The sequence below is a fragment of the Sus scrofa genome, chromosome 7, assembly GCF_054392235.1.
Source record: "Sus scrofa isolate SSC_HxYL_T2T_F1_AM1 chromosome 7, Sscrofa_HxYL_maternal_Yorkshire_Landrace_v2.0, whole genome shotgun sequence".
In the NCBI taxonomy this organism is placed as follows: Eukaryota; Metazoa; Chordata; class Mammalia; order Artiodactyla; family Suidae; genus Sus; species Sus scrofa.
In genome coordinates this window covers 109301370-109326964 of record NC_139389.1, presented here as the reverse complement: position 1 = coordinate 109326964, position 25595 = coordinate 109301370, and the positions used below count along the sequence as shown (strand labels likewise).

Below are 25595 nucleotides of genomic sequence, written 5' to 3'. Positions count from 1 at the left end.
TCTGTTCTTACATCTTACTTATTAGAGTGTCTTAACACTTCATTGTAAGTTTTTTCTAAAAGTCATAGTTATTGTGTATAAATGTTATGAAGCTAGCTTGGACATTTTCATGAGTAATTTCTAACTAACGTTTCTTAGCGGAGTTTAGGCATCTGTTTTTGGTGAAGTGATTAGAATTTGAACACTGTCTTCAGGGGTCAGCCTCAAGCATAATTATGATTTCACTTTAGGGCATAAGGGATTTAGAGAGGAGCAATAAAAATTGTGAAATTACGGATGCCGTTATAGTGTTCGGTGTTTTGCTATTAAACCTGCTGTATCGAACATGAGCTGTGTGATCTGTCGAGAGATTGGAGCCGTAATTTGTTTTGTTTTACAATGTGATTTAATAAGAGACTTCATTTACCTCAAATATTTCTCTATAATGCTTGAGAGAAATGGGTGATGTCATGTCACTCTGAAGCTTTAATTTGTCTCTCTGTGTGTGTTGTTGTTGTTTTCTCCCATAGGCAATTATTTCCAGTCTGAAAGGGATCCAGTGCCTGGCATTCTTACCGGCTTTCTGCCTGCCATGATCAAGTGCTTGTCAGTTGAAGTACAAGCCAGATTGCGTTCTGGTTTGGCTATATGCTCCTTAGGTCAGTGTGTTGAGGAGCTTGCCCTCAACAGTATCGATGCAGAAGCAAAATGTGTGGCTGTCAGGGTGAACATGGAAACCTTTCAAGTTCAAGTGATAGACAATGGAATTGGAATGGGGAGTGAAGATGTAGACAAGGTGGGAAATCGTTATTTCACTAGTAAATGCAACTCCATACAGGACTTGGAGAACCCAAGGTTTTATGGTTTCCGAGGGGAGGCCTTGGCCAGTATCGCTGACATGGCCAGTGCTGTGGAAATTTCATCCAGGAGAAACAAGTCAATGAAAACTTTTGTGAAACTGTTTCAAAATGGAAAAGCCCTAAAAGCTTGTGAAGCTGACTTGACTAGGCCAAGTGCTGGGACAACAGTTACAGTATATAACCTATTTTATCAGTTACCTGTAAGGAGGAAATGCATGGATCCTAGACTGGAATTTGAGAAGGTTAGGCAGAGGGTAGAAGCACTCTCACTCATGCACCCTTCCGTTTCTTTCTCTTTGAGAAATGATGTTTCTGGTTCCATGGTTCTTCAGCTCCCTAAAACTAAAGACATATGTTCCCGATTTTGTCAAATTTATGGACTAGGTAAGTCCCAAAAGTTAAGAGAGATCAATTTTAAATATAAGGAGTTTGAGCTTAATGGCTTTATTAGCGCTGAAGCACATTATAATAAGAATATGCAGTTTTTGTTTGTGAACAAGAGGCTCATTTTAAGGACAAAGTTGCATAAACTCATTGACTTTTTACTAAGGAAAGAAAGTATTATATGCAAGCCAAAGAACGGCTCTGCCAGTAGGCAAATGAATTGTGGTCCTCGGCCTCGGCCTAACCCAGAACTCCATGGTATATATGTCATTAATATGCAGTGCCAGTTTTGTGAGTATGACGTGTGCCTGGAACCGGCAAAAACACTGATTGAGTTTCAGAACTGGGATACTCTTTTGGTTTGCATTCAAGAAGGAGTAAAAATGTTTTTAAAGAAAGAAAAATTATTTGTGGAATTATCAAATGAGGACATAAAGGAATTTAGTGAAGATAATGATTTTAGTTTATTTAGCACCACTCTTCAGAAGCAAGTGTCCTCTGATGAGAAGTATGACCAGGTCAATTTCCAGGAAGCATGTAATAATATTTTGGATTCATATGAAATGTTTAATTTGCAATCAAAAGCTGTGAAAAGAAAAGCTACTGTAGAAAACATAAACACACAGAATTCTAGGGATTCAGAAGCTATCAGAAAAAAGACAAATGATTCATTTTTGTATACTTTTGAATCCAGTGGACTAGCCCATAGTAAAATGACAGAGTCATCTTTACAAAATGAAGATAGTGCTTGCTCAGAGTCAAGGATCTTAGAACAAGAGACAGTTGAAGCATCAGAACCAGGAGAGAATGAGAAAGATAAAAAATCTTGCTTGGAACTTAACTCTTCAGAAAATCCATGTGGAACCAGTTCAGAAATGTTTGCAAGCCCTTTTCAAACACATCACTTTGAGCGGAGTGGAGACAACTCAGAAATACAGAAAGTAAGTACTACTGCGAATGACACAAATGCCAACATCCTGAAAAGTAATAGAATTCAGAATCAACTAGAGAGATTTAAAGATGCTACTGAAATGGAATGCCAGCCTCTGCCTTTTGAGACATTATTGGGAGCAAATGGCACTCCGAGAAAGGAAGAGGAAAGAAAAAAAGAACCTAGTAATTGTGGACGGATAAATGTTTTTAGTTACGGACAAGTTAACTTATGTTCCACTGGCTTCATAACTCACGTGGTACAAAATGAGCAAACTAAATCAACCAAAACAGAGCATTTATTTAAGAACCGTGTTCAACCTGGTCCTGTGAGTGCCAAAGAAACATTTGGAAGTAGAACATGTCATTCAGTTGAGATTCCAAACATTAAAGACTTAACCAGCACTTTAAGTAAAGAATTTGCTCAGCTGCCCAACAAAAAATTATGTAGAGCAAATATAAGTCATGGGCTAGAGAATAAACCTATAGCAACTTATAAAAAATTTTCCGTTTTCCAGGAAGGTAGTAAAAAACCACACACAGGTTGCTTATTACCTGACACGTCATCTTTCTCTTGGGGTAGACAAGTTTCGAATAGTAGTAAGAGAACAGATAAATTGATTGGATCCACCAAACCTATAGCTCATAAGAAGCTAAGCTTAAGTTCACAACTAGGATCTTTAGAGAAGTTTAAGAGGCAATATGGGAAAGTTAAAAATCCTCTGAGTACAGAAGTAGAGGAAAATAATACTTTAGAAATCACTACCAATCTCAGTCCCCAGGGTGAACCTGACATTCCATGGAAAGACGAAAACCACTTAGATAACTCTGGTATTTGTAAAATCACTACCTTGAAACATAATGATTCAAGGAGTAGTTGTCAACCAGCAAGTCACATGTTTTATTCAGAAAAGTTTCCATTCTCCAAGGAAGAAGACTGTTTGGAACAACAGATGCCTTGCTTAAGAGAGAGCCCTATAACTCTAAATGAGTTATCTCATTTTAACAGAAAGCCTTTGGATGTTGAGAAGTCACCTGAATCACTAGCCTCTAAATTATCCAGATTGAAGGGTTCTGAAAGAGAGACTCAAACAATGGAGATGATGGGTCATTGTGACGAATGTCCACAGTCAGGTTCCAGTAGGCAAGACAGTGGCTTGTACAGTGCGTTAACCCTAGATTCTGGTAAGTTATTTAAAAATGAACATGAAAAACCAGAAAGTGGCATCCAGCCAATGTCAAACTCTATCACACAGAGTAGTCCCTTCAATAAAGACAGTGAGATGCATTCTAACAACAGTACCACAGAGCCCTCTGTGATGTCAGAAACGCCTTTGGTATTGCCCTCTGACAATTCTACAGTTATCAGTAAGGATGCAGATGTTCTTAGAGCTTCAGAACAACAGATTGGAAGTCTCGACTCTCCAAAGAGAATGTTAATGAGTCATGTAGAAGATTCCACAGCTGACCAAAGTGGAACTTGTGTTCAGAGTGAGGAATCTTTAGCAAAAACTGATTGTGAAAATGAAGACTCCAACCCGTGTTCTTTGGATTGGCAGCAACATTTCGATGGCGCCTTGGGAAGAATGGTTTACATCAACAAGCTCACCGGACTGAGCACATTCGTTGCTCCTACTGAGGACGTTCGGGCTGCTTGTACTAAAGACCTGACAACTATGGCTGTGGATGTTCTACTTGAGAATGGTAAGTAAATGGTAACTGGCATGAATGGTTTTGAAGGTAGGCATAGTAGTCATTGTTCAAAGAGATGATCTCAGAAGATAGAACATTTTGAAGTTTAATTAATAAAACAGGTTTTATGGTATATGAAGATTATTCAGGTCCAGCACTATTTAAATCTAGAAATACCATGAAAGAACAACATAAAATGTAAGTGTATGTATGGCATCTCTGGGGGTGTGTATATACAAGAGGGCGAGAGTTTTTAATGAAAATGGTGCCATTGATAGTTGAGAAGATCCACAGTGCTTCCCTTCCCCACTTTCCCCTCTGTCCCAAACACACAACTCTCCTAGAAATTTGTCTTTAAAGGCACCTGCAATGCCAGTGTGGTATTTTTCTAGAAATTGCTCTATGCAGCTCCCAGGTTAATGGCCAGAATGATCCTGTCATCATCCTAGATTTCCCAGTAAAATCTATGGCCCAGGACAATACTATATTTATGAACTTTTTTTTTTTTAAGAAAATAGGACTTGATCATAAATCTTTGGAATATAGGTTAAGTGTGTATTTTTATAAACATACTTTTCAAATATACTTTATATGTACTATATGTACATATGCTAATACTCTTGATTTGTGTAAGTGGCTGTTATTCAGCACGACAATAGTGTGGCTTTTAGATGGGACCAAAAGGCCACATCAGAGCCTAGGCTAGGACTCTGAGTTTCCAGGTCTAAGTCAGCATTAAAAGTGACATTGTTTTGGCAGTGTGTTGAGAGCCAGATGTTGGGAGATGGTAGAGCTGATTTCCATCTGGCAGTAATCTTGGTTTTGCATCAGGAGGATAAACATTAAATGTGCATCTGTATTAAAAGTCCTGAATGTTGCAAAAGAATGTAAATTGTAAGAAGGTAATTGCAAATTATCTTATAATTTTTTCCTTGGGATAAATATCTTTAGCAGGAGTCTGATGTATTTAAAGTTAAGTAAGACTTTTATTTTTCAATTTTCCAGTTTTTTTTTCTCCTTGTAAAAAAGAAAATAATCACTGCAGTAACTTTCAAAGTATTAAATAGGAGAAAACTCTTTCCTTTCAATAATGCTCCTGAGACTATCAGGTGGCTCTTAAAGACACTTGTGTTTTTCACCATATGTAGTTTTTATTTCCTGACTCATACTGAATGTTTATGAAAGGTAAATCTAAGGCCCTGGCACCTCATCTTCCGGAAATGCAGCTGCTTCTGATATGGTGACAAAAAATAACGATTACATTAAACTGAGATGGTTGTTGCTAAAACAAGGGGGGTGGAAATCTGGGCTGCCATGCTCAGCATAAGCATCTGCTCTTGTTAAATAAATTTAGATGCTTAAAATGCTTCAGCCCACGTAACTTTTAGATCAGCAAGTTCTTCTAGTGAACTTTTGAGGGTCATGTTAAGTCAGAGATTCATAATGAAAAATAGAGTATTGGGGTCTAGAAACTAGTTCTAAGAAAAGATGGCCCCTGAGCAGCCTCCATTCATAGGGAAGGCTTCCTTTCTGGAAATGGCTCATGTGTAGCAGGCCAATCAGGACATTGTTGAACCACACATAAAATGCCACGTAAGAACTGTTAAGAAGTAAGTTTACTTTTATTGCACAAAAGAGAGGATCTGTTAAAAAAAAGAGAGAGAGAGAGAGAGAGAGAGAGAGGATCTGTAAAGGTAATTTTAAGGAGTAGTGTCAAGTCTCCAAGCCCTGGTAGTTTTTTTCTTTAAAATGTCTTGAACTCTGTCCTTTATATTACTTCACACAACCTTATTTCACCTCACACTTTAATTTTATCGCTCTGAATTAATCCCTCTCCAATTTTTGTCCAACAGATTTTTTTTTTTCATTTTTTTTTTTTCCCCCAGGCTGCACCCACAGCATATGGAAGTTCCCAGGCTACGGGTCCTGGGCTAGGGGTCAAATCGGAGCTACAGCTGCCGGCCCACACCACAGCCATAGTGACACGGGATCCAAGCCACATCTGTGACCTACACCACAGCTCACGGCAACACTAGATCCTTAACCCACTGAGCAGGGCCAGGGATCAAACCCACATCCTCATAGATACTAGTTGGGTTCATTACCCCTGAACCACAATGGGAACTCCAAGTTTTGTTTTTTGTTTTTGTTTTTGTTTTTTTAATACTATCTTCCATCGTGTTCTAATTCAAGAGACTGGGCACAGTTGTCCAACAGATTTTTTGGAAATAAGTTTCATCATGTTTTGCCCTTGTTCAAAACTGTCTAAAACTCAAATCTGATCATCCTTCAGAAGTGAGGGTAGAATTTAGGCCAGATCTTATTGGACTTTGGAATTTAAATTGAAAACTTCTCTCTTTCTCTCCCTTTTTTTTTTTGCTTTTCAGGGGTGCACCCATGGCATATGGAGGTTCCCAGACTAGGGGTCTAATTGGAGCTACAGCTGCTGGCCACAGCCATAGCAAGTGGGGATCCGAGTTGTGTCTGTGACCCACACCACGGCTTACGGCAATGCCAGATCTTCAACCCACTGAGCGAGGCCAGGGATCAAACCCACAACCTCATGGTTCCACTGCGCCATGATGGGAACTCCTGAAAACTTTTCTCCACTTGTCTGTTCATTCACTCTCACTCATTTGTTGATCATTCACACTCTCCTTGGGGCTGCCACATTGCCAATTAATTGGCTTTGCTTTCAGGAGTCCACAGTCTATTAGGGAGGAAAGCCATCTAAACATAATTATAATATGATGAGATAAATGTTATAATACTGGGGACACACATATGTTGTGGATAAGAGACATGTAAAATGGGGATCTGTTTTAGGTCCTCATTCTGTCTGGTATAGATAAAAGGACTGAGCATTAATACTAATTCCTAAGTTAGAAAAATTTCATTAAAGAATATCTGACTCAGTCTAGTGTTTGTTTAGTAGTCTGCCTCATGTCTTAATTGGTACAGAAAGAGATTTTCGTGTAACTTAATTTTGTAATCATTTGTTTTTTGAGTTCAAATGTCTAGGTTTTTCTTTTTTATATTTAGGATCTCAGTACAGGTGTCATCCTTTTAGAAGCGACCTTGTTCTTCCTTTCCTCCCTAGAGCTCGGGAAGAGAGGACAGTGATGAGACAGAATAACAGAGGTAGGGCATTAATGGAGCCTCTTGGGACACCTAGTACAAACTGTGCCACCCAGCGCAAAGAAAACAAAGCAGGGTGTATTATTAAGCTTGATCAGTGCCAGCTGTGCCTTCCTGGAACCAGGACGTCCCCACGGTCTCGCTGAACAGCAGAACTAAGTCATTCAGTGCATGCATTTAGATCAGAAATTACTTTTCCAGACGGGGTCAATACTGGGTGATTAGGCACAGTCTGTGGTGTCTTGTGATTAAGAAAATACTTCTTATTTTTAAAGATCGGAGTTGACTCCATTTTGCAGTCAATTTATATAAGCAAAATTCTTATCTTCAGAAAAAGCTACAGACATTTATTATTTTTCTTTTCTTTGTTTCTAAAAATTGATAATGTATATTTTTACCTAAAGGAAGTAAGGCTGCTAATTTGAACCCAGTCCAGTTTCTTCTGGACTTGTATTCTGAAATATCTCTTGAAAATAGCTTAGAGAAGAAGCAGATAATGCCAGAAGATACAGTCATTGATTCTAGTTTAAAAAGTAACAGATCAAAACAATCTAGAGATACAGGCAACACTGTGCATTTGTAGCATATTGGAACAATGTGTCTGATCTTTGGTCTTGAGGGTGCATGAGATGCCATTCACCCTCTTCCCAGGCTCTTGATGTCAACATATCCCCTTTTGCCCTAGATACTGGGGGTGATGCTTTTGGTCACGAATCACTTCAGTCTTTGTTCTCAGAATGGGAAAATCCAGTATTTGCCCGTTATCCAGAGGTAGGTTCGCTTGTTCTTTAAAATTTTGAATTTCATTTAAATTGAGTATGGGCATGAATGACTATATTGATTTGTAATTATGAATAGAAAGTGAGCATGTTTCCAAATAATTTAGCTGGAAATGAATATTAAATGTAGAGAGGAGGAATCAGAACTCATAGCATTTTGGAAGCTTTGGACTAGACATGTGCAATCACTGTGTTTACCACTCTCAGAAATCCTGCCTTGCAGCTTTGGCAAAGAATTTAGGGTGGTGGTAATAAAAAGCATTATCTTAAGATGAAGCAGTGAATCTTCTGGAGGAACAGTTCATCATTGGACCCAAGTGTCTGTTCTCTCCTCAGTGAGTTATCACAGAATGTGCTTTGTGTGTTGTAATGAGGGTGTAGAGTAGATGAGCATTTGATTACTGATTCATCAGTTAAATTGTCTTCAAAGACTTGCCCAGGGAGCACAGGAAGTTGTTATTCTGTCAGTAATTTTGCTTATAAACAAAAATAATTATTTGAGTAATAACTCATAGAGCCTTTTGAATTTTTATAAGTTCCCTGAATTCAACCCACCTCTAATATGTTCTGTGAAAATGAATGTTTTTAAAGCACTTTGAGATCTTTGGTAAAACATTTCTGCAGACATAAAAGATTACAATGTAAATTATGTTTGTGCTGGGTCTTTCTAGGTTGCTGTTGACGTAAGCAGTGGCCAGGCTGAGAGCCTAGCAGTTAAAATTCACAACATCTTGTATCCTTATCGTTTTACCAAAGAAATGATTCATTCAATGCAGGTAAAAGATTGACTTTGAAATCTCATTAAGATATGTATATATAAGACCTAAGCTAGACTAACTCTTGTGAAATTGTTTGATGACATAGATCACTCTGGTCAAGGCCCATGCTATTTTTTGTTGGTTTGTTTGTTTTTAAATCTTGCTGTAACTTTTATCATCAGGAGAAAATGCAAAGGACTAATTATAAATACAAAGAAAAAAACGTCCTTAATGGTGTGAGCAAGTCTGGAGGAATGAATTGTGGATTCAAGCTCATGGTTTCAAAGATTACATTTTGACAATAATTTATAAGTCAACTGAATACGTTAGAGACATTGTCCTTAAATGTGCAATAGTGTCCCTTTTAAAATGATCCTGTATTGTATGAGGCTTTAGATGGCACAGCTTAGAGACCCCAGATTGAGGAGTTCCATTAATTGAAAGGACCGTTTGTCTCATCTGCTCTTCTAGTTTGCCCTCTCTCTACACCACTAAGGCTCTCTCTGTCTCCCTGATTGCAGTATGGAAACAAATTTGGAGCTTAGACTGATCTAGCTAGAGAGGAACCACCAAGGTCTAAAGCCACTGGTCGCTTTTAATTTACTGCTTTAATGAAGGACTAACTCCTCCAAGATGGTTTTCCTTGCTTTTGCATACACTTCTCAGTTTTCTTTCCAGCCCTATTTGTTAGCAGTCTCTGGTCATACTAATAATTCTCTAGGAGTTCTCATTGTGGCTCAGCAGTAACAAACCCAACTAGTATCTATGAGGATGTAGGTTTGATCCCTGGCCTCCCTCAGTAGGTTGAGGATACGGTGTTGCTGTGAACTGCAGCATAAGTCGCAGATGAGGCTCAGATCTGGAGTTGCTGTGGCTGCAGTGTAGGCAGGTGGCTTTAAAAAAAAAAAAAAGGAAAAGAGGAAAAAAGTTTTCTCTGGTCATATTACCCATTAATGAGTCAGCCTGAAGTTCCCATTGTGGTGCAGTGGAAACAAATCCGACTAGTAACCATGAGGTTGAGGGTTCGATCCCTGGGTTAAGGATCTGGCATTGCCGTGAGCTGTGGTGTAGGTCGGCAGCTGTAGCTATTTGACCCCTAGCCTGGGAGCCTCCTCCTTATGCTTTGGGTGTGGCCCTAAAAAGCAAAAAAAAAAAAAAAAAAAAAAAAAACATTCTGTTGGGAACATTTCAAGGCTCCTCAGAAGTTTTATTAGCATAACCCTCCTAGATGCCTCATTTGGTTCTCTTGTAGTCTCTCCTTTTGTCTTCTGATCACTGATCACTCTTCTTGCCCATTCTTTTATTCTTCCTAATGACTCCCTCAGGTTAATCAGCCCTTGTCCTCAGTCTTGGATATGAATGTTATAGAGCAACTGACTTTAAATTAAGTATAGCTTTGTCTCTCTATATATAGATAAGCCTTTGTTAATTTTTATTTAGTGTTATACCACTTATTTGAATGTATGACAGGTTCTCCAGCAAGTGGATAACAAGTTTATTGCCTGTTTAATGAGCACTAAGACTGAAGAGGATGGTGAAGCAGGTAAGAATGGAGCCTCAATAATCAGCTGGTCTTCTGCAAGCTTCCTTTTAAGGTTATTTATTTTTTTTATAAATACAATTTCAATGATTTTTACAGATTAGGGAAAACCAATCTAAATTAATATTATGAAACAACAGTTTTTAATTTACATTTAGTTTTGGAGTTCCCTTGTGGCTCAGCAGGTTAAGAATCTGGTGTTGTCACAGCTGTGGTGCAGCTTCAGTCCTCGGCCCAGGAACTTCTGTATGCCATGGATGCAGCCGGTAAAAAAAAATTTTTTAAATAAAATACATTTATTTATATTTAAATATTGATATTATAATAAAGTTTTATATACATACACACATATGATGCCTGTTAAATTATTATTAGTGGTTAATAATAGTGGGAGTAAGAATGGAAGTGGCAGAGGGGAAATTTGATCTTTTACTCTTTAAAATATTTTATATTGTTTGACTTTTTAATAATGTCTTAATATGTTCCTTTTATAATAATAGAAATTTTACGTAATGAACTCTTACGTAAGGTTTTTGTTTTTGTTTTGTTTTGTTTTTTTTTTTTGTCTTTTGTCTTTTGTTGCTGTTGTTGTTGCTATTTCTTGGGCCGCTCCCGCAGCATATGGAGGTTCCCAGGCTAGGGGTTGAATCGGAGCTGTAGCCACCAGCCTACGCCAGAGCCACAGCAACGCGGGATCCGAGCCGCGTCTGCAACCTACACCACAGCTCACGGCAACGCCGGATCGTTAACCCACTGAGCAAGGGCAGGGACCGAACCCGCAACCTCATGGTTCCTAGTCGGATTCGTTAACCACTGTGCCACGACGGGAACTCCTTATGTAAGGTTTACCAAGAGTTACATGTAATCTCTTGGTGACCTGCTTTAATAAAACAATAGTTTGTAAATAATAATATTAACTCATTCAACAAATATTGACTGAGTGCCTACTGCACGCCAGGGACTGCTCAGAATACAATGTTCAGAAAAAAATACATGCAAGAGAGCAGATAATTACACAAACGTTAAAATTTTAACTCTAGTGTTATGGAGGAGAAAGACGAGAGGCTGTAAGAATCTGCTTTGGGAGATTTGATTGAGTAGCGAGGTTAGGGAAGATTTTCTTGGTAAAGTGAGATCTGAAGTGTTGAACTAGGTAAAGGGGAGGGAGGGATATTCTGGGCAGCGGCAGTAACATGCAGTTTATGCCTTCCTCTCCTTCAGTGAGAGGAAGCAGGGCAAGCCCTTCCTGTGTGAGAGCAAGGAGACCAGGCTAGAGTAGAGGTAGGTTCAGTTGGAAACAACTGAAAGTTTTCTGGGCATGTGGAAGTTCACAGGCTAGGGGTCAAATCAGAACCGTAGTTACTGGCCTACACCACAGCCACAGCAATGCCAGATCTGAGCTGTGTCTGTGACCTACACTGCAGCTCACAGAAACGCCAGATCCTTAACCCACTGAAGTGGGCCAGGGATCGAACCCATATCCTCATGGTTCCTAGTTGGGTTCGTTACCGCTGAGCCACAGTGGGAACTCCATGAAAGCTTTTTGTTTTCTTTTTTAATGTTTGTTTTCATAGTGGCACTTGTCACATCACATTTGCATTTTGAAAATTCTGCTCTGGCAGCAGTGTGGAGCATGGATCGGGCGTGGAGGTGGAGTCCTAGTAACTGCAGAGAGACTGTTAGGAGGATATTGCCATATCTAAGAAATGATAACTAGAGGGGACCAGAGTGGCCTAGGGAGAAAGATATTTAGGAGATAAAGTCAACAGGACTTGTTGGTGGAGTGGATGTGGGGAAGGTATATCAAAGATGACTTCTGGTTTTTTTTGACCTCTGTTACTGAGTGGACAATGTTGCAGGACCAGGTTGGAAGAGAAGCAGGCAGGGAGGGTGAAAATCATGAGTTCAGTCTGAAATCCCTTTGAAATGTTCAAGAAGTGTCAAGAATGGGTTGGATATTACAGGTTAGGACTCGAGAAACATTCTGATATAGAGATCTAAATCTGAGTGGTCAGCATAACGTTGGTCTTTGAAGTCGTGGATGAGAAGAAGAGAAATTCTGAATTTAGACTAATTCCACCATTTAATAGCTGGGTAGAAAAGGGTGAATCAGCAAGAGAGACTGTGAAGGAACAGAAAAATAGGAAGAACACAGGCAAAGGCTGTGTTGCAAAGCCAAGACTTTGTACAAAATGCTGCCGAGTGGTTAAGTGAGATGAGGACCAAAAACATCCCTTGGATTTCCCAACAGTGGAGGTCAGGAACTTCAGCAAATAAGAGGTGTTTCAGAGAAGAGACAGGGTGGGATGACAGCCCCCAACAGGACAGGTAGACAGGTGGACAGGCTCAGAAATCTGTGACATGGAAAAGGGACTACAGGAGGGTGATGGTGTAAGAAGGTTTTTTTTTTTTTAATTTAATTTAATTTTATTTTTGTCTTTTTGCCTTTTCTCCCTCAGCATATGGAGGTTCCCAGGCTAGGAGTCTAATCGGAGCTATAGCTGCCGACCTACACAGAGCCACAGTAATGTGGGATCTGAGCCACATCTACAACCTACACCACAGCTCATGGCAATGCCGGATCCTTAACCAACTGAGCAAGGCCAGGGATTGAACCTGCAACCTCACAGTTCCTAGTCAGATTCATTAACCACTGAGCCACACGGGAACTCCTAATTTTATTTTTTAAACTGGGAGACTCTTGAACCATTTACAAGGGATGCTTGATCCTGTCAGGCCTGGAAAAGGCCAGATGGCTGAGAGCCCTGAGCATCACTGAGGGACTTGGATCCCCATTGTAGATGTGCATTGTAGACCTTCAGAGCCTCTGAAATCTGAAAGCCGTTCATCTTCTTTGATTTTCAAAATATGCCCTTTTATCCTGTTTACAATGTAAGTTTATTTTGTAAATGTCATAATGGATCAAAGGCAAAGTTCTATCATAATTATCACAGAAGTATAATTCATGAAGGTCAAATTTTGGTAGTTTTACTATTTCCAGAAAACAAATAGATTTGTTCCTAAAATTGTATTTACCTGGAATTCTTTATTGTTTAATACCAAAATCTCACTAATGGCATCTGAGATGAGAATAGCCACAAGATCTGCAGATGTTCAGAGAAATAGAGGGGACATATTTAAATTTCTCGATATTCTAGATTGTCACTCTGTTGGTTAGCTGCCACCAAGGAGATTTTTAGATAAAAGCACTTTTCTAAGTCAAGATATGTTTTTGTTACTCTTGAATACCAAAAGCAATCTATTCCTATAATTGACTTAATGTTTGTACATATTTTTGTAATGGACAAATATATTACTGATTTAAATTATGGTGAAATTAATGCCATCTAATAGCACTTTTTATGGCATGTTTCCACCTACAAAAAATATAACTGTTCAGTTATGATAGCATAAAGAATAAGCTATGAATGTTAAGCTAAAACTAGGATAGCATAAGTATTTATTCAGCAATATTTTTTGAGCACCTGTTATGTGCCTGGTGCATGCTGGGAACATAACAAAAATCCTCGCCCTTATGAAGTTTCTATGTGTTGTTTTGAAATATCAAAAATACAGCCCTGACATGAGTAAATTACTTTCATATATTCTGCTTCATTCAAGGAATGGACAACATCATGAACTTTGTTATGGATTATATAATCCTCTAGAATCAGGTGCAGGATTGATTTCTTAGGATTCCTAACTCTTGGTAATTCACATTGGCTCTAGTTTCAAGTTTGAGGTTACTCCCTCATAATTTATTATTTATTCCATTGTTTTGCCCGATACAGGATGTTCGGTATTCATCACAACCAGCTGCAACTCCTCCTAACCTCAAAGGAGTTTAAAATTCAGCATTTTGGGGCCTGTTCTGTGGTTACACATGCTGTCAGAAAAATTATAATCCATTTTTAAGTCTGAAGCTCTCATGCCATGAATTTGATGGTGTCATAGAAACAGCTTTTTAATCTTTAGTAGAAATAGGAACAACAGGCATTATCTATTTTGATCAAATTCAAGAGGAGAACTTTTATTTCAGTATAATCAATAACAATAAATGTCAATTCTTTGGCCAAAAATATTAAAGTTATAAGCTAAAAATATGTAATAATATAATTGAGAATCAGTCATCCTGTCAGTGAGAAAGAGATTTCCTGATAGGTTTGGCTTTGGGGTCAGGACATTCTGCTTCTCTTTCACACTTGAGAGTTTATAGCCTTGCTACTCAAAATCATGGTCTGTAAATAATGTCACCCAGGAGTTTGTGAGAATTGCACAATCTTGTGTCTCATCCCTAATCTACTGAATCAGAATCTGAATCTAATAAGATCAATAGGAGTTTCCTGGTGGCAGTGGGTTAAGGATCCAACCTTGTCACTGCTATGGCTTGGGTTGCTGCTGTGGTGCAGGTTTGATCTCTGGCCTGGAAAATTCCACATGTTGCAGGCGCTGCCAAAAAAAATTATCAAGATCCCTAGGTGACTGTCTGCTCATCAGAGTTTGGGAAGCTTGAGTCTAAAGCATGGCAAACTATGACCTAGGGCCAGATCTAGTAGCCATCACTGGTTTTTGTACAGTCAGGGAGATAAGAATGGTTTTTACTCTTTTTTTAAATTGATATATAGTTGATTTACAATGTTACCTTAGTTTCAGGTATACTACATTTTAAAATAGTTGAACAAAAGGCAAAGGAAGATAATATTTCTTGGGAGATTAAAATTACATGAAATTAATATTTTGGTGTCTGTAAGTAAAGTTTCATTGGAACACAGCTACAACACTCACATACTGTCCATGATTAAGAATGAGTAATTGAATAGTTGTGACAGAAACCATGTGTCCCAACAGCCTAAATCATTTACTGCCTGGCCTTTGACAGAAAAAGAGTGCTGACCTCTGATCTAAAGTGTAATACAATTACAGTCTTCATGGGTTTCAGAGTAGCTTGTGAATCAAAGTCAGCTGATTATAAAATGTGTGGTTTAATGAACCTTCATGGTATCAAAGTTGAATTAATAAAGCAAAATCAGGATATAAACATTAAGAATGTGGGGTTTTCACCTTGTTTTAGAAATGAAATACTAGTTCCCATCGTGGCTCAGTGGTTAATGAATCCGACTAGGAACCATGAGGTTGTGGGTTCGATCCCTGGCCTTGCTCAGTGGGTTAACAATCCGGCGTTGCCGTGAGCTGTGGTATAGGTCGCAGACGCGGCTCAGATCCTGCGTTGCTGTGGTCTGGCGAAGGCTGGCAGCTACAGCTCTGATTAGACCCCTAGCCTGGGAAAACTCCATATGCCGCGGGAGCGGCCCAAGAAATGGCAAAAAAAAAAAAAAAAGAAAAGAAAAAAAGAAATGAAATACTAATGAACTAATGAGTTTTTCATCAGGGGATACATTTGTTGTAGTTTTTCCTATAGTTTCAACTTTTTAGGAAACAAAAGAAATAGTTGTGACTCTTCAGTTTGTGTGCTTCTCTTAGCTCATGTTGTTAAATAGTTTGAATTAACCTTTTGCTCCCTCACCACAACATGATTATTTTAATCTTGAGCTGAGAATTTGAAATCCTGGTCCTCCTTGCTGGTCTTCTAGGTGGAAACCTGCTAGTCTTAGTGGACCAGCACGCCGCCCATGAGCGCATCCGCCTGGAGCAGCTGATTGCTGGTAAGAATCTCCTGAGGTCTAGGAAAGCTTGGAGACTCCCCGGCAGAATTAATGTACCTGAAGGAGTTTTTCCAACTGTGACTATTGAGAAAAAAGATTAATTATAGTTTTAAAAAATTAATGAAAAAATTAAGCTGGAGTCTGCTGGCTCAGGTTCTTTTATAACTGAAAGTACACAGTAATTCACTTTACTCATTCAAACACATGGGCCTTACTTATGTGGGCAGAGGCATATTTGCCATCTATTTATCATCAGCCCTAAGGATCAGGCTACTTTATTACGACAGTATGCCCGTGGGATCTCCCTTCTTCACAGTTCATCAAGTAGAGACCACCAGTACCTCAGAAGGCCCAACATTTTTGTTTTTATCTTAAAATGTAATTGTTTTTGAATAGGTAGTATAATCAAATCGGTTCCAATCGGAAAGGTGCAGAAGAATATAATAAAGTCTCCTTTCTACCTTTGTCCTTCATCCCACCCAGTTTCTCTCCCCAGAGGTAACCTGTATCACTAATTCATTATGTATTCTTCCAAAGTCAATGTGTGCTTTTTAACCTTTGCCACCCTTTTTTTCTCATCATGAGGTAGTGTTTCCCCAAGATGTAAAATGCCAAGAAAAATCTTTATTCCTGTGGTCAAATAATAAAAAATAAAAATAACAAAACCCTGGAATGTTAAAGAGTTAGGTGAGGACCTAGGGAGGTATAGCAGTAGAATGGCAATGATGTTACTTCCGTCCTCATTTTTCCTTGTAAAATAAGTTGGGAAAGATACAGTAAAAGCAGGGTTAGAAAAGCTTCCTTGCTATAGGCCCTGGGCCATTTGAGAACAGTACTGACCAGTTTTCTTCAGAGACTGGGAAATCCCTCTAAAGGAATGGGGAAGGCTTCTTGAGCCATTGGGTTGTGTAGTAAACCCCTCGTATCTCCCCAGTAATCCACCATAGTCAGCCTTTGTTACTGATACTACATCTGTCGCCTATCTGTAGGAACATTGCATTTGTTCATTTGAATGTAAGATTTAAGTCTTATATTTCTTATTTAAGAAAATACTGCTAGGATTTCCTGTGGTGGCGCAGTAGTTAATGAATCCGACTAGGAACCATAGGGTTGCAGGTTCGATCCCTGGCCTTGCTCAGTGGGTTGAGGATCTGGCATTGCCGTGAGCTGTGGTGTAGGTCGCAGACGCAGCTCAGATCCCGTGTTGCTGTGGCTGTGGTGTAGGCTGGTGGCTACAGCTCTGATTCGACCCCTAGCCTGGGAACCTCCATATGCCACGGGAGTGGCCCCAGAAAAGGCAAAAAGACAAAAAAAAAAAAAAAAAGAAAAAGAAAATACTGCTAAAATGAATAAACAAACTAGATAGTTATTAGTCTGACTTTAATGGAAATTCAAAGCCAAAAATTGAACATTGAACTGAACACCGCTAAGCACTGTAATAATTCCATGACTGTGTCTTCATTTTTATCTGAATCTAGAAGACTTCACCTCCTGCCCTTAACCCATTCAACTTTCTCTCAATAGATTCCTATGAGAAGCAACAGGCACAAGGCTCTGGTCGGAAAAAATTATTGTCTTCCACTGTAAATCCTCCGCTAGAGATACCAGTGACTGAGGAACAAAGGAGACTCTTACGGTTAGTGCCACCACGAGGATGTGATGTTGCTAATGTACATTTGCACAATAATTCTGTGAGGTGTGAGCATAACTGTTGTTCCTTTGTTCGGATGAGGCACTGAGACCAAGAGATTATATGACTTGTTCAAGGTCATAACAAATATTAAGAGGTAGAGCAGGCACTCAGATGCAGGTCTTCTGACTCTAAATGTTGATCTTTCCACTATATCACAGCTGTTGAGTATAGGATAGCATTTCCCTGATAATTTTTTCCAGCAGTTGGCTTAGAATCCTCTTAGCATTTCTTGGAACAGTCTGTATTTATGCCGTGCTGTTTCTGAAAGCAGGGTTGCTGCAGTAATTGCTTCCATTCTGCCTTGCCTTGGTGCATTCTAGATTCTTAGTTTTCACTACCATAATCATACTGGGAAGAAAGTAAAACACTGGGCCACAAGGAAGGGGCAAATCATGTAGTGAGTCACAAGATAGGATGTATCCCCTTTGGGGGAGGGGCAGCACAAATTATTGAAAATGAAAAAGAGAATTGTCTCTGAATTTATTTAAGGTTTGGGAATATGCCACTGCCAATACATCTTTTTCCCTGGGGCATAATTTATATTAGAGGCAGATCCATTTATTTACATCCCGTTCATCAGGACTTCTCAGTTCCTGGGGCTGTTAATTACCTCCTGGCTTTAATGCTGATTCAAAACATTCTCAGTCCTTTTACTTTTGCCAAACTTCTATAAGTGCCAGCAAGAAGTTAGCGATTTCTCAGTGAAGAATGAAAATTTAGGAACAAGACACAGAAACAAATTGATTCTCTCAGTGGAAAAAAAAAAAAAATGAATGTTACTATAATTCAGGGAGGAAATTGATACTAAAATCCTAAACAAACAATCATAATGTGAGAAAAACAGTACAATTTTCAAAGCTTGGGGCAGCTTTTGAGAAACTATCAAGTATTTGGAACCAATACTGAAATGTGAATAAAGTAGTTTTTTTTACATTTGAGGTTATCTCTTCAGGTGTTACCACAAAAATCTGGAAGATCTGGGCCTTGAAATTATATTTCCAGACACTAGCGATCGTCTGGTCCTTGTAGGAAAAGTTCCACTCTGTTTTGTAGAAAGAGAAGCCAATGAACTTCGAAGAGGAAGATCTACTGTGACCAAGAGCATTGTGGAGGTAAGACACAGCTGCAGATGCTGAGAAAACTGCTGAGTGCTAATAACCTCCTAGTTTGTTTAGAAATTCTCCATATTCACCTTTTATTCAGCAAGCATTTGTGAAATACCTGCTGAGTGCCATGTGCTAGAGATTAAAAGATGAATTAGCTCGAGGTGAGGAAGAAGCCCATTTAAATAGTTATACTACAGTGAAATTTGGCCGGTAGAGGTGTTATGGGAGTTCCCGTCATGGCTCAGCAGTAATGAACCCGACTAGTATCCATGAGGATGTGGGTTTAATCCCTGGCCTCACTCATTGGGTAAGGGATCTGGCATTGCCATGACCTGTGGTGTAGGTTGCAGACACAGCTTGGATCCAGTGTCGCTGTGGCATCGGCTGGCAGCTACAGCTCCGATTCGACCACTTGCCCTGGGAACCTCCATATGCTGCAGGTGAGGCCCTAAAGAGACAAAAACAAACAAATAAAACAAAGTATTATGGAAACGCAGAATGTTTACTGTGCCTAGGAGAATGAAGGTCAAGAAAACCGTCACAGAAAAGCTATTTTTTTTTTTTTTTTTTTTTAAGGAAAAGTCTTGTAGAACAGTAGGAGCCTATTAGGTACAGAAGAGGGGAGAAGGTCATTCTAGACAGAATAACAAATATCAGAGACTTGAAGCAGATCCTGTCTTTAGGGAACTACCAATATACATGGCTTTGATCAGACCACCTCTGCTTGGCTTTCAGCTGTGCTCTCTTTTCCCAACAGGGCTTATTTTCTCCAAGCCTCCTCCTTTAAATTGTCTTAAATCCAAAAGATAGGATCTGTTAGAATCTTTTATTGTAATTCAATCCTTAAGTATTTAACCAGAAAATTATAATGAAAACTTTTCCTAAAGTGACTTCAAAGCCTACTGGTAAGAAGTTTACCTCAAATTGAAACAAGACTTAAGGTTTCAGAAAATCTTGATTATGTTAAGTCAGGCTGATCAGGAGAGATTTTGTTGATTCTGAGGGCAGCCGGAACAGTTCTGGCATCTTGAAGAAGAGGTAGTTACTTGGATCCTAGCAGTTGAAAGATCACTAAGACATCTTTCTATAAGGTTCTGTCCTCCAGCCTAATGAATGAGCATTAATATTAAGTTATCAAGCATTAATTGAATGATTGAAATATGAAATGAGGAGTTCCCGTCATGGCTCAGTGGTTAACGAATCCAACTAGGAACCATGAGGTTGCAGGTTTGATCCCTGGCCTCACTCAGTGGGTTAAGGATCCGGTGTTGCCATGAGCTGGGGTGTAGGTGGCAGATGAGGCTCGGATCCGGAGTTGCTGTGGCTCTGGCCTAGGCTGACAGCTACAGCTCCGATTAGACCCCTAGCCTGGGAACCTCCATATGCCGCGGGAGTGGCCCTAGAAAAAGGCAAAAAGACAAAAAAAAAAAAAAAGAAAGAAAGAAAAGAAATGAAATGAACAGAGAATAAATGGGTCTCCCTTTCTCCAGGCTTACAGACTGATGTTTTACAAGTCCCAGACAATGAGCACAAGAGAGAACAGCAAAGAAGTTAGGTTTGATCTCTACCTACACTAAACTTCGTTAGTGGGTCAGGTATTCTGAGATGTCTTTCTGTTTAGGTTTGTTTGGGAAAATACAACTTAAAAAATATAGTATCTACCCCCTAGCTTTTGGTGACTGTGCTCACTTATAAGTATGGTGGACTAGCGTGTAAATGAGGGATGGGAGGGAATTTTCAGAGTCCGGTTTAAAAAGAAGTCTATCATGTCGCAATCTTAGGAAACTAACTTACACAGAGAGATTCCCAGAAGTAAAGAAATCCTGTTTTCTTATAAAGAAATGATTAAATGTGCCATATCTCAAAACAATTTTTAACCTCCAGAGGTCAAACAAATTAGCAGCATGAAATAGTGTCTGCTTTAAATTTCTTTAGTTCTTTTGTAAATATTAACATCTGCAGGAAGGAGTTCCCTTCATGGCACAGCAAAAACAAATCTGACTAGTATCCATGAGGATGTGGGTTCGATCCCTGGCCTTGCTCAGTGGGTCAGCAGTCCAGCATTGCTGTGAGCTGTGGCGTAGGTCGCAGATGCAGCTTGGATCCTGCGTTGCTATTGCTGTGGCTGTGGCACAGGCAGCAGCTATAGCTCTGATTCGACCCCTAGTCTGGGAACCTCCATATGCCTCAAGTGAGGCCCTAAAAAGCAAAAAAAAAAAAAAAATCTGCAGAAATATAACTATTGAAAAGGCTACCCTAGGGACAGAGATACGCAAAGGAGGAAAAAATGTCTCAACAAAGTGCCTCAGAGAATAAGCTTTTTGACTTGAAGGGAATTGTCACTAAAAAAAAAAAAAAAAGGCCTGCAGGAACTAAGTGACTGCTTCTGTTTATGATATTTACGCAAGTGATGGTTGTTGTGTATTTATGCTGTTTTTGTGCAGTATTACATGTGTTCTGGCTAAGGTTATAAAATACAAACAGACAGCTTCTTAGTGAGAAACCTCCCTGATATTTAGTTGAGTCATTAAGGCCGCCAGTTACATAATCTCATGCGTTGATGAGCTTCTCTAGAGGAAACTTCAGTAGCTAAATATATTCTCTGTTCAGCAAGAGTTCTTTCAGTTATCCTGGTATTTTATATTCAGCGTGCCTTACAACAAATACATGATTTGTACCCAAGTGCTGTATTGCTGGAACTCTCTTAAGAAGCATATTTTAAAGAAGAAACTTGGAATATTTTGTAAATTATCAGAGGGCAGTTATAACAGTAGATTAATGCCTGTTTTCCTTTTCTCTTTGTAGGAATTTATTCGAGAACAAGTGGAGGTGAGCTTTTCTCTTATTTTGAGGTTTCACACAGAGGCACCACGCATAAAAGCCTTCATTGTCCCGTTTGCTTTTTCATTAATAATGTGTTTATGTATTAGCTACTCCAGACCACAGGAGGCATCCAAGGTACTTTGCCACTGACTGTCCAGAAGGTGTTGGCATCCCAAGCCTGCCATGGTAAGACTCTCAACACACCAGCCATTGAGGACCCTGCATGCTAAGCACTGGCAGGGTGCAGCAGCTCCAAAAGAAGTAGAAGGCACGGTACTACCAGTCTCTTGGAGGGTACGGTTTAGATCAAGAAACCGAATACACTAAAAATGAACACTGAAAAATTACAAAGCAGAATACAAGCATATACATTTGATTATAATGCAGACTGAGTGATAGGAGTGGAGGAATAACTCCTAGAAGAGAGGCATTTTGAGTGAAGTTTTGAATAAGCTGAAGGACATGGATTCAGAGGAAGGATGAGAAAATTTACCACATGGGAAAGAAATAGCCTGTGGGGAGTTCCCGTTGTGGTGCAGTGGTTAACGAATCCGACTAGGAACCATGGGGTTGGGGGTTCAATCCCTGGCCTTGCTCAGTGGGTTAAGGATCCAGCGTTGCCCTGAGCTGTGCTATACGTCAAAGATGAGGCTCATTGCTGTGGCTGTGGCATAGGCCGGTGGCTACAGCTCCAATTAGATCCCTAGCCTGGGAACCTCTATATGCCGAGGGAGCAGCCCTAGGAAAAAAAAAAAAAAAAGGCAAAAAGACAAAAAAATAAAGAGCCTGTGCAGGGATCTAAAGACAGAAACAAATTAGTTACATAAGGAGCAGCAAAGAAGAGCAAGAAATTAGGCTGGTAAGGAAGGTAAGGAAGCATAGATTCCCAGAAGTTCACCACAAAACCTTTAGATGTTATACAGAAAGCAAGAATCATTGAGGGTTCTTGAGTAGAGTCATGTGATACAATACAGAAAATGGCACTGGAGGAACTTCTTTGGGATCGTGATAGCTCCAGAGTCCCCTGCAACTATCATTTGACCACACTGGGGTCTCCACTTCACTGACATCCCCCCTCCATGCGATATTCCTCCATTAACCTAACCTTCTCTCTTCCTTCTTGTCTTTTCTGGCTCTGTAACCTCAGCCCCTCATTAGTTTGTCTTCTGCAAATATCACACACTCCTTCACTCCTTTATCTTATCTTTACTCCTCCTCGCTAATCCATTCCCAAATTTCATCACCTCTGCCTTCAAACTGTATCTTAAATGTCTCTGGTGTGGTCTGTTCCTACTGCCGCCTCCCTCGTTCTTGCCACTTCGGAGTCCTTTTCCTCAGTCTCCCCACATCTATTCTGGCTCCCCTTCCAGTGGTTCTTCCTTCAGCATCCAGAGAAATCGTTTTCAAACATTCCTCTGAGCGCGTCCTTTTTCTGAAACACACATGGCAATGCCTACCCCCTGCTCTCAGGATAAACATTTTTTTCCTTCTTTCCCCTGGCCTGCAGGGGTCGTCATGGTCTGGCCCCTGCCTGCCTCTCCAGTGTCTTCTCACATCACTCCCCACCTCGCCCTTCATGGCCCAGCCTGCCCCCTTGGTCTTGGGCTTGTGTGCTAAACTCCGTACTTGCTTTTTCCTCTGTCTGAAATGCCTTTCTGCTCATTCCCTTCTTCTATTAGCCATGTTTTTCTTAACCTAAGGTCTCAGATTAAATATCATTCTGTCGGAAAGCCTTTCCTGATCCTCCTAAACTGTGTTTGGTCTTCCAATTGTATATTATTTGATATTTGATAGTACTTATAATTAAATCACCGTGTAATTATTTGGGTAATGTTCGTCTCAACTATTAGACTGTAAGCTCCATGTGGGTGGAGAGCATCCATCTCATTCACTGCCTGGCATAGCTCCAACACAGAGTAGAGACTTAATATTTGTTGACTGAGTGAGTTAATATATGCAGAAAGGCAGGTTCTGACAATATGAAAGTTTAGAAAGATGATGACCGAAACAGAAGAAAGCAGCAAATGAAACGGACATTGCAGGGAAATAGAAGTCTTGGTGATAAAATGGCTCTGGATGAAAGATGACCTCAATTTCACAAACCTAAGAGGTAGGCAAAAATACTGCTCATGTTTCATTTAAAAAAAAACTCTGAAAACAAAATTCTAACAAGTTAAGGAATGTCTGCTATAGGGATTAGAAAGACAACCATTGCATAAGGAAAAGCTGAGAGGCAGGTCAGTCCTAAAGCCAACTTCAAGCAGAATTAAAGTCACATAAAAGAAGCCTAAGAACTACCTTTCTCTTCTCGGATATTTGGCCCTGACCCAGGGTCAGCATTGGTTTCCCACCGTACACATGCCCTCTTGTTTCTTTTTTTTAGGGGCCATTAAGTTTAATGACAGTCTGAGCCTAGAGGAGAGCTGTCGCCTTATTGAAGCTCTGTCCTGGTGCCAGCTGCCATTCCAGTGTGCTCATGGCAGGCCCTCCATGCTACCGTTAGCTGACGTTGACCACCTGGAGCAAGAAAAGCAGGTACAGTAATGACTAACAGCTCCTTTGACAGCCAAATGTCATCTGTCTTAATCCTTTCCCAAATACAAGTTTTGGAAACTATGCCTTGGAAGTTTTATATAAAGTCTCACCGTTTCGTCTTCTAGCTCAAATTCAGATGTCTCATTAGACACATCATGGCTTTGTATTTTTTTTTTTTTTTTTTTTTTGTCTTTTCTTGGGCTGCTCCCGCGGCATATGGAGGTTCCCAGGCTAGGGGTCCAATCGGAGCTGCAGCCACCGGCCTACACCACAGCCACAGCAACGCCGGATCCAAGCCTCGTCTGCAACCTACACCACAGCTCACGGCAACGCCGGATTGTTAACCCACTGAGCAAGGGCAGGGATCGAACCCGCAACCTCATGGTTCCTAGTCGGATTCGTTAACCACTGCGCCATGACGGGAACTCCGGCTTTGTATTTTTAAGCTTAACACACAAACGGACTGATGTGTCCTGAACACCTGTTGCCTACAAGCTCTAGGTTTGATAAGATGCAGAAGTTCTCTCTGGGGCTACAGAAAGTTGGTAGAAGCACAGCAAATTCACTGCTGGCAAATACAGCCTCAACAGCCAGTTGCTTGGTAGTACTTGCTGGAAATGGTAGCCATCGCCAAGATTCTCTAGAGTAATGATTTGAGGATCATCGGGCAGGGAACCAAGCTTAGGAGATTTTCACATTATGCTTTGGCCCTGATTACTCAGCAGTCAAGGAACAATGATGTGGATAATGCAATAAAGGCTTCGAGTGGTTTAAATTAAAGAACATTTTCTATCCTTGTTATAATCTTACATGAAACAGAACATGAGAGCATAATAGGAATGTCGGTGTTGCTGCTTTCCAAAAGCCTTCCCTTTAGTCACCCTGCCTGCTAAGGGCTTTAGTCTTTTCTTACAAGGAGTTTTCAGGTACTCATGTTTTCTGACTCATCTAGCAGATTTTACAACATTGAGAACTTTTTGTTTTGGAGTTCTCTTGGGGCACAGAGGTTTAAGGATCCTGCACTGTCACTGCAGTGACTTGGGTTGATGCTTTGGCTCAGGTTTGATCCCTGGCCCCAGGAAATTCCATGTGCTGTGGGTGTGACCAAGAAAAGGTTTTCTTTCATATGATAATGAAAAAATGAAAAAAAAAAAAAAAGTTTTGTCCTCACTCCTAAAGGGTTAGGGCTCTAGACTTACAGTTTTCAGTCCCACTTATCCTAAGGAAATCTGTAATCTGTTCCAAATCCAGAAATTAGAAATTGAAACTGATTTGAATGGCCACATTTAGGAAATACTTATATGCTGCTTGGCTTTTCATACTGCTAATTGGAGTTACTCTCTTTCGTCCCATAGATTAAACCCAATCTTGCTAAACTTCGCAGAATGACCCAGGCCTGGCATCTCTTTGGAAAAGCAGAAGGATCTGATACAAGGCAAAGCCTGCAGGCATCCCTGCCTCCTTGTGAGCCTCCATGAGAATAGATTGTTGTCGTTAAGGAACCAAAGGGATGTTGACTGAAGGCCTCTGAGCAGAGAGCCTGAGCTGCAGGCACCACCCAGGCCCTGTGCACCCATCCCCATAGCCGGCTGCTCTCATGACCCCTTAAGTTGAGTAACCAGATGGAATCCAAGCCTCAAGACAGTTGGCATCCATGGACACTGGAGGTTGCTCTACTTTTTGTAGCTTACTTGGGGATAAAATTTAATGATTAA

General features: G+C 40.0%; 1 protein-coding gene across 49 annotated transcripts in view; it reads left to right on the top strand.

Annotated features, from left to right (window-relative positions):
- Positions 1–25595, top strand: part of MLH3 (mutL homolog 3) — a 26987-nt gene extending 1392 nt beyond the window's left edge. For 3 of the 49 annotated variants that reach the window (XM_084966296.1, XM_084966301.1, XM_084966300.1), the window contains exons 2-14: positions 510–3857; positions 6888–6986; positions 7669–7754; positions 8434–8538; positions 9991–10063; positions 10270–10326; positions 15652–15723; positions 17248–17359; positions 18369–18528; positions 21328–21351; positions 21453–21531; positions 23729–23880; positions 25236–25595. In XM_084966296.1, the coding sequence (XP_084822422.1) occupies positions 510–3857; positions 6888–6986; positions 7669–7754; positions 8434–8538; positions 9991–10063; positions 10270–10326; positions 15652–15723; positions 17248–17359; positions 18369–18528; positions 21328–21351; positions 21453–21531; positions 23729–23880; positions 25236–25358 (4490 nt within the window). In that variant the 3' untranslated portion in view covers positions 25359–25595. 49 annotated transcript variants of the gene reach the window in all.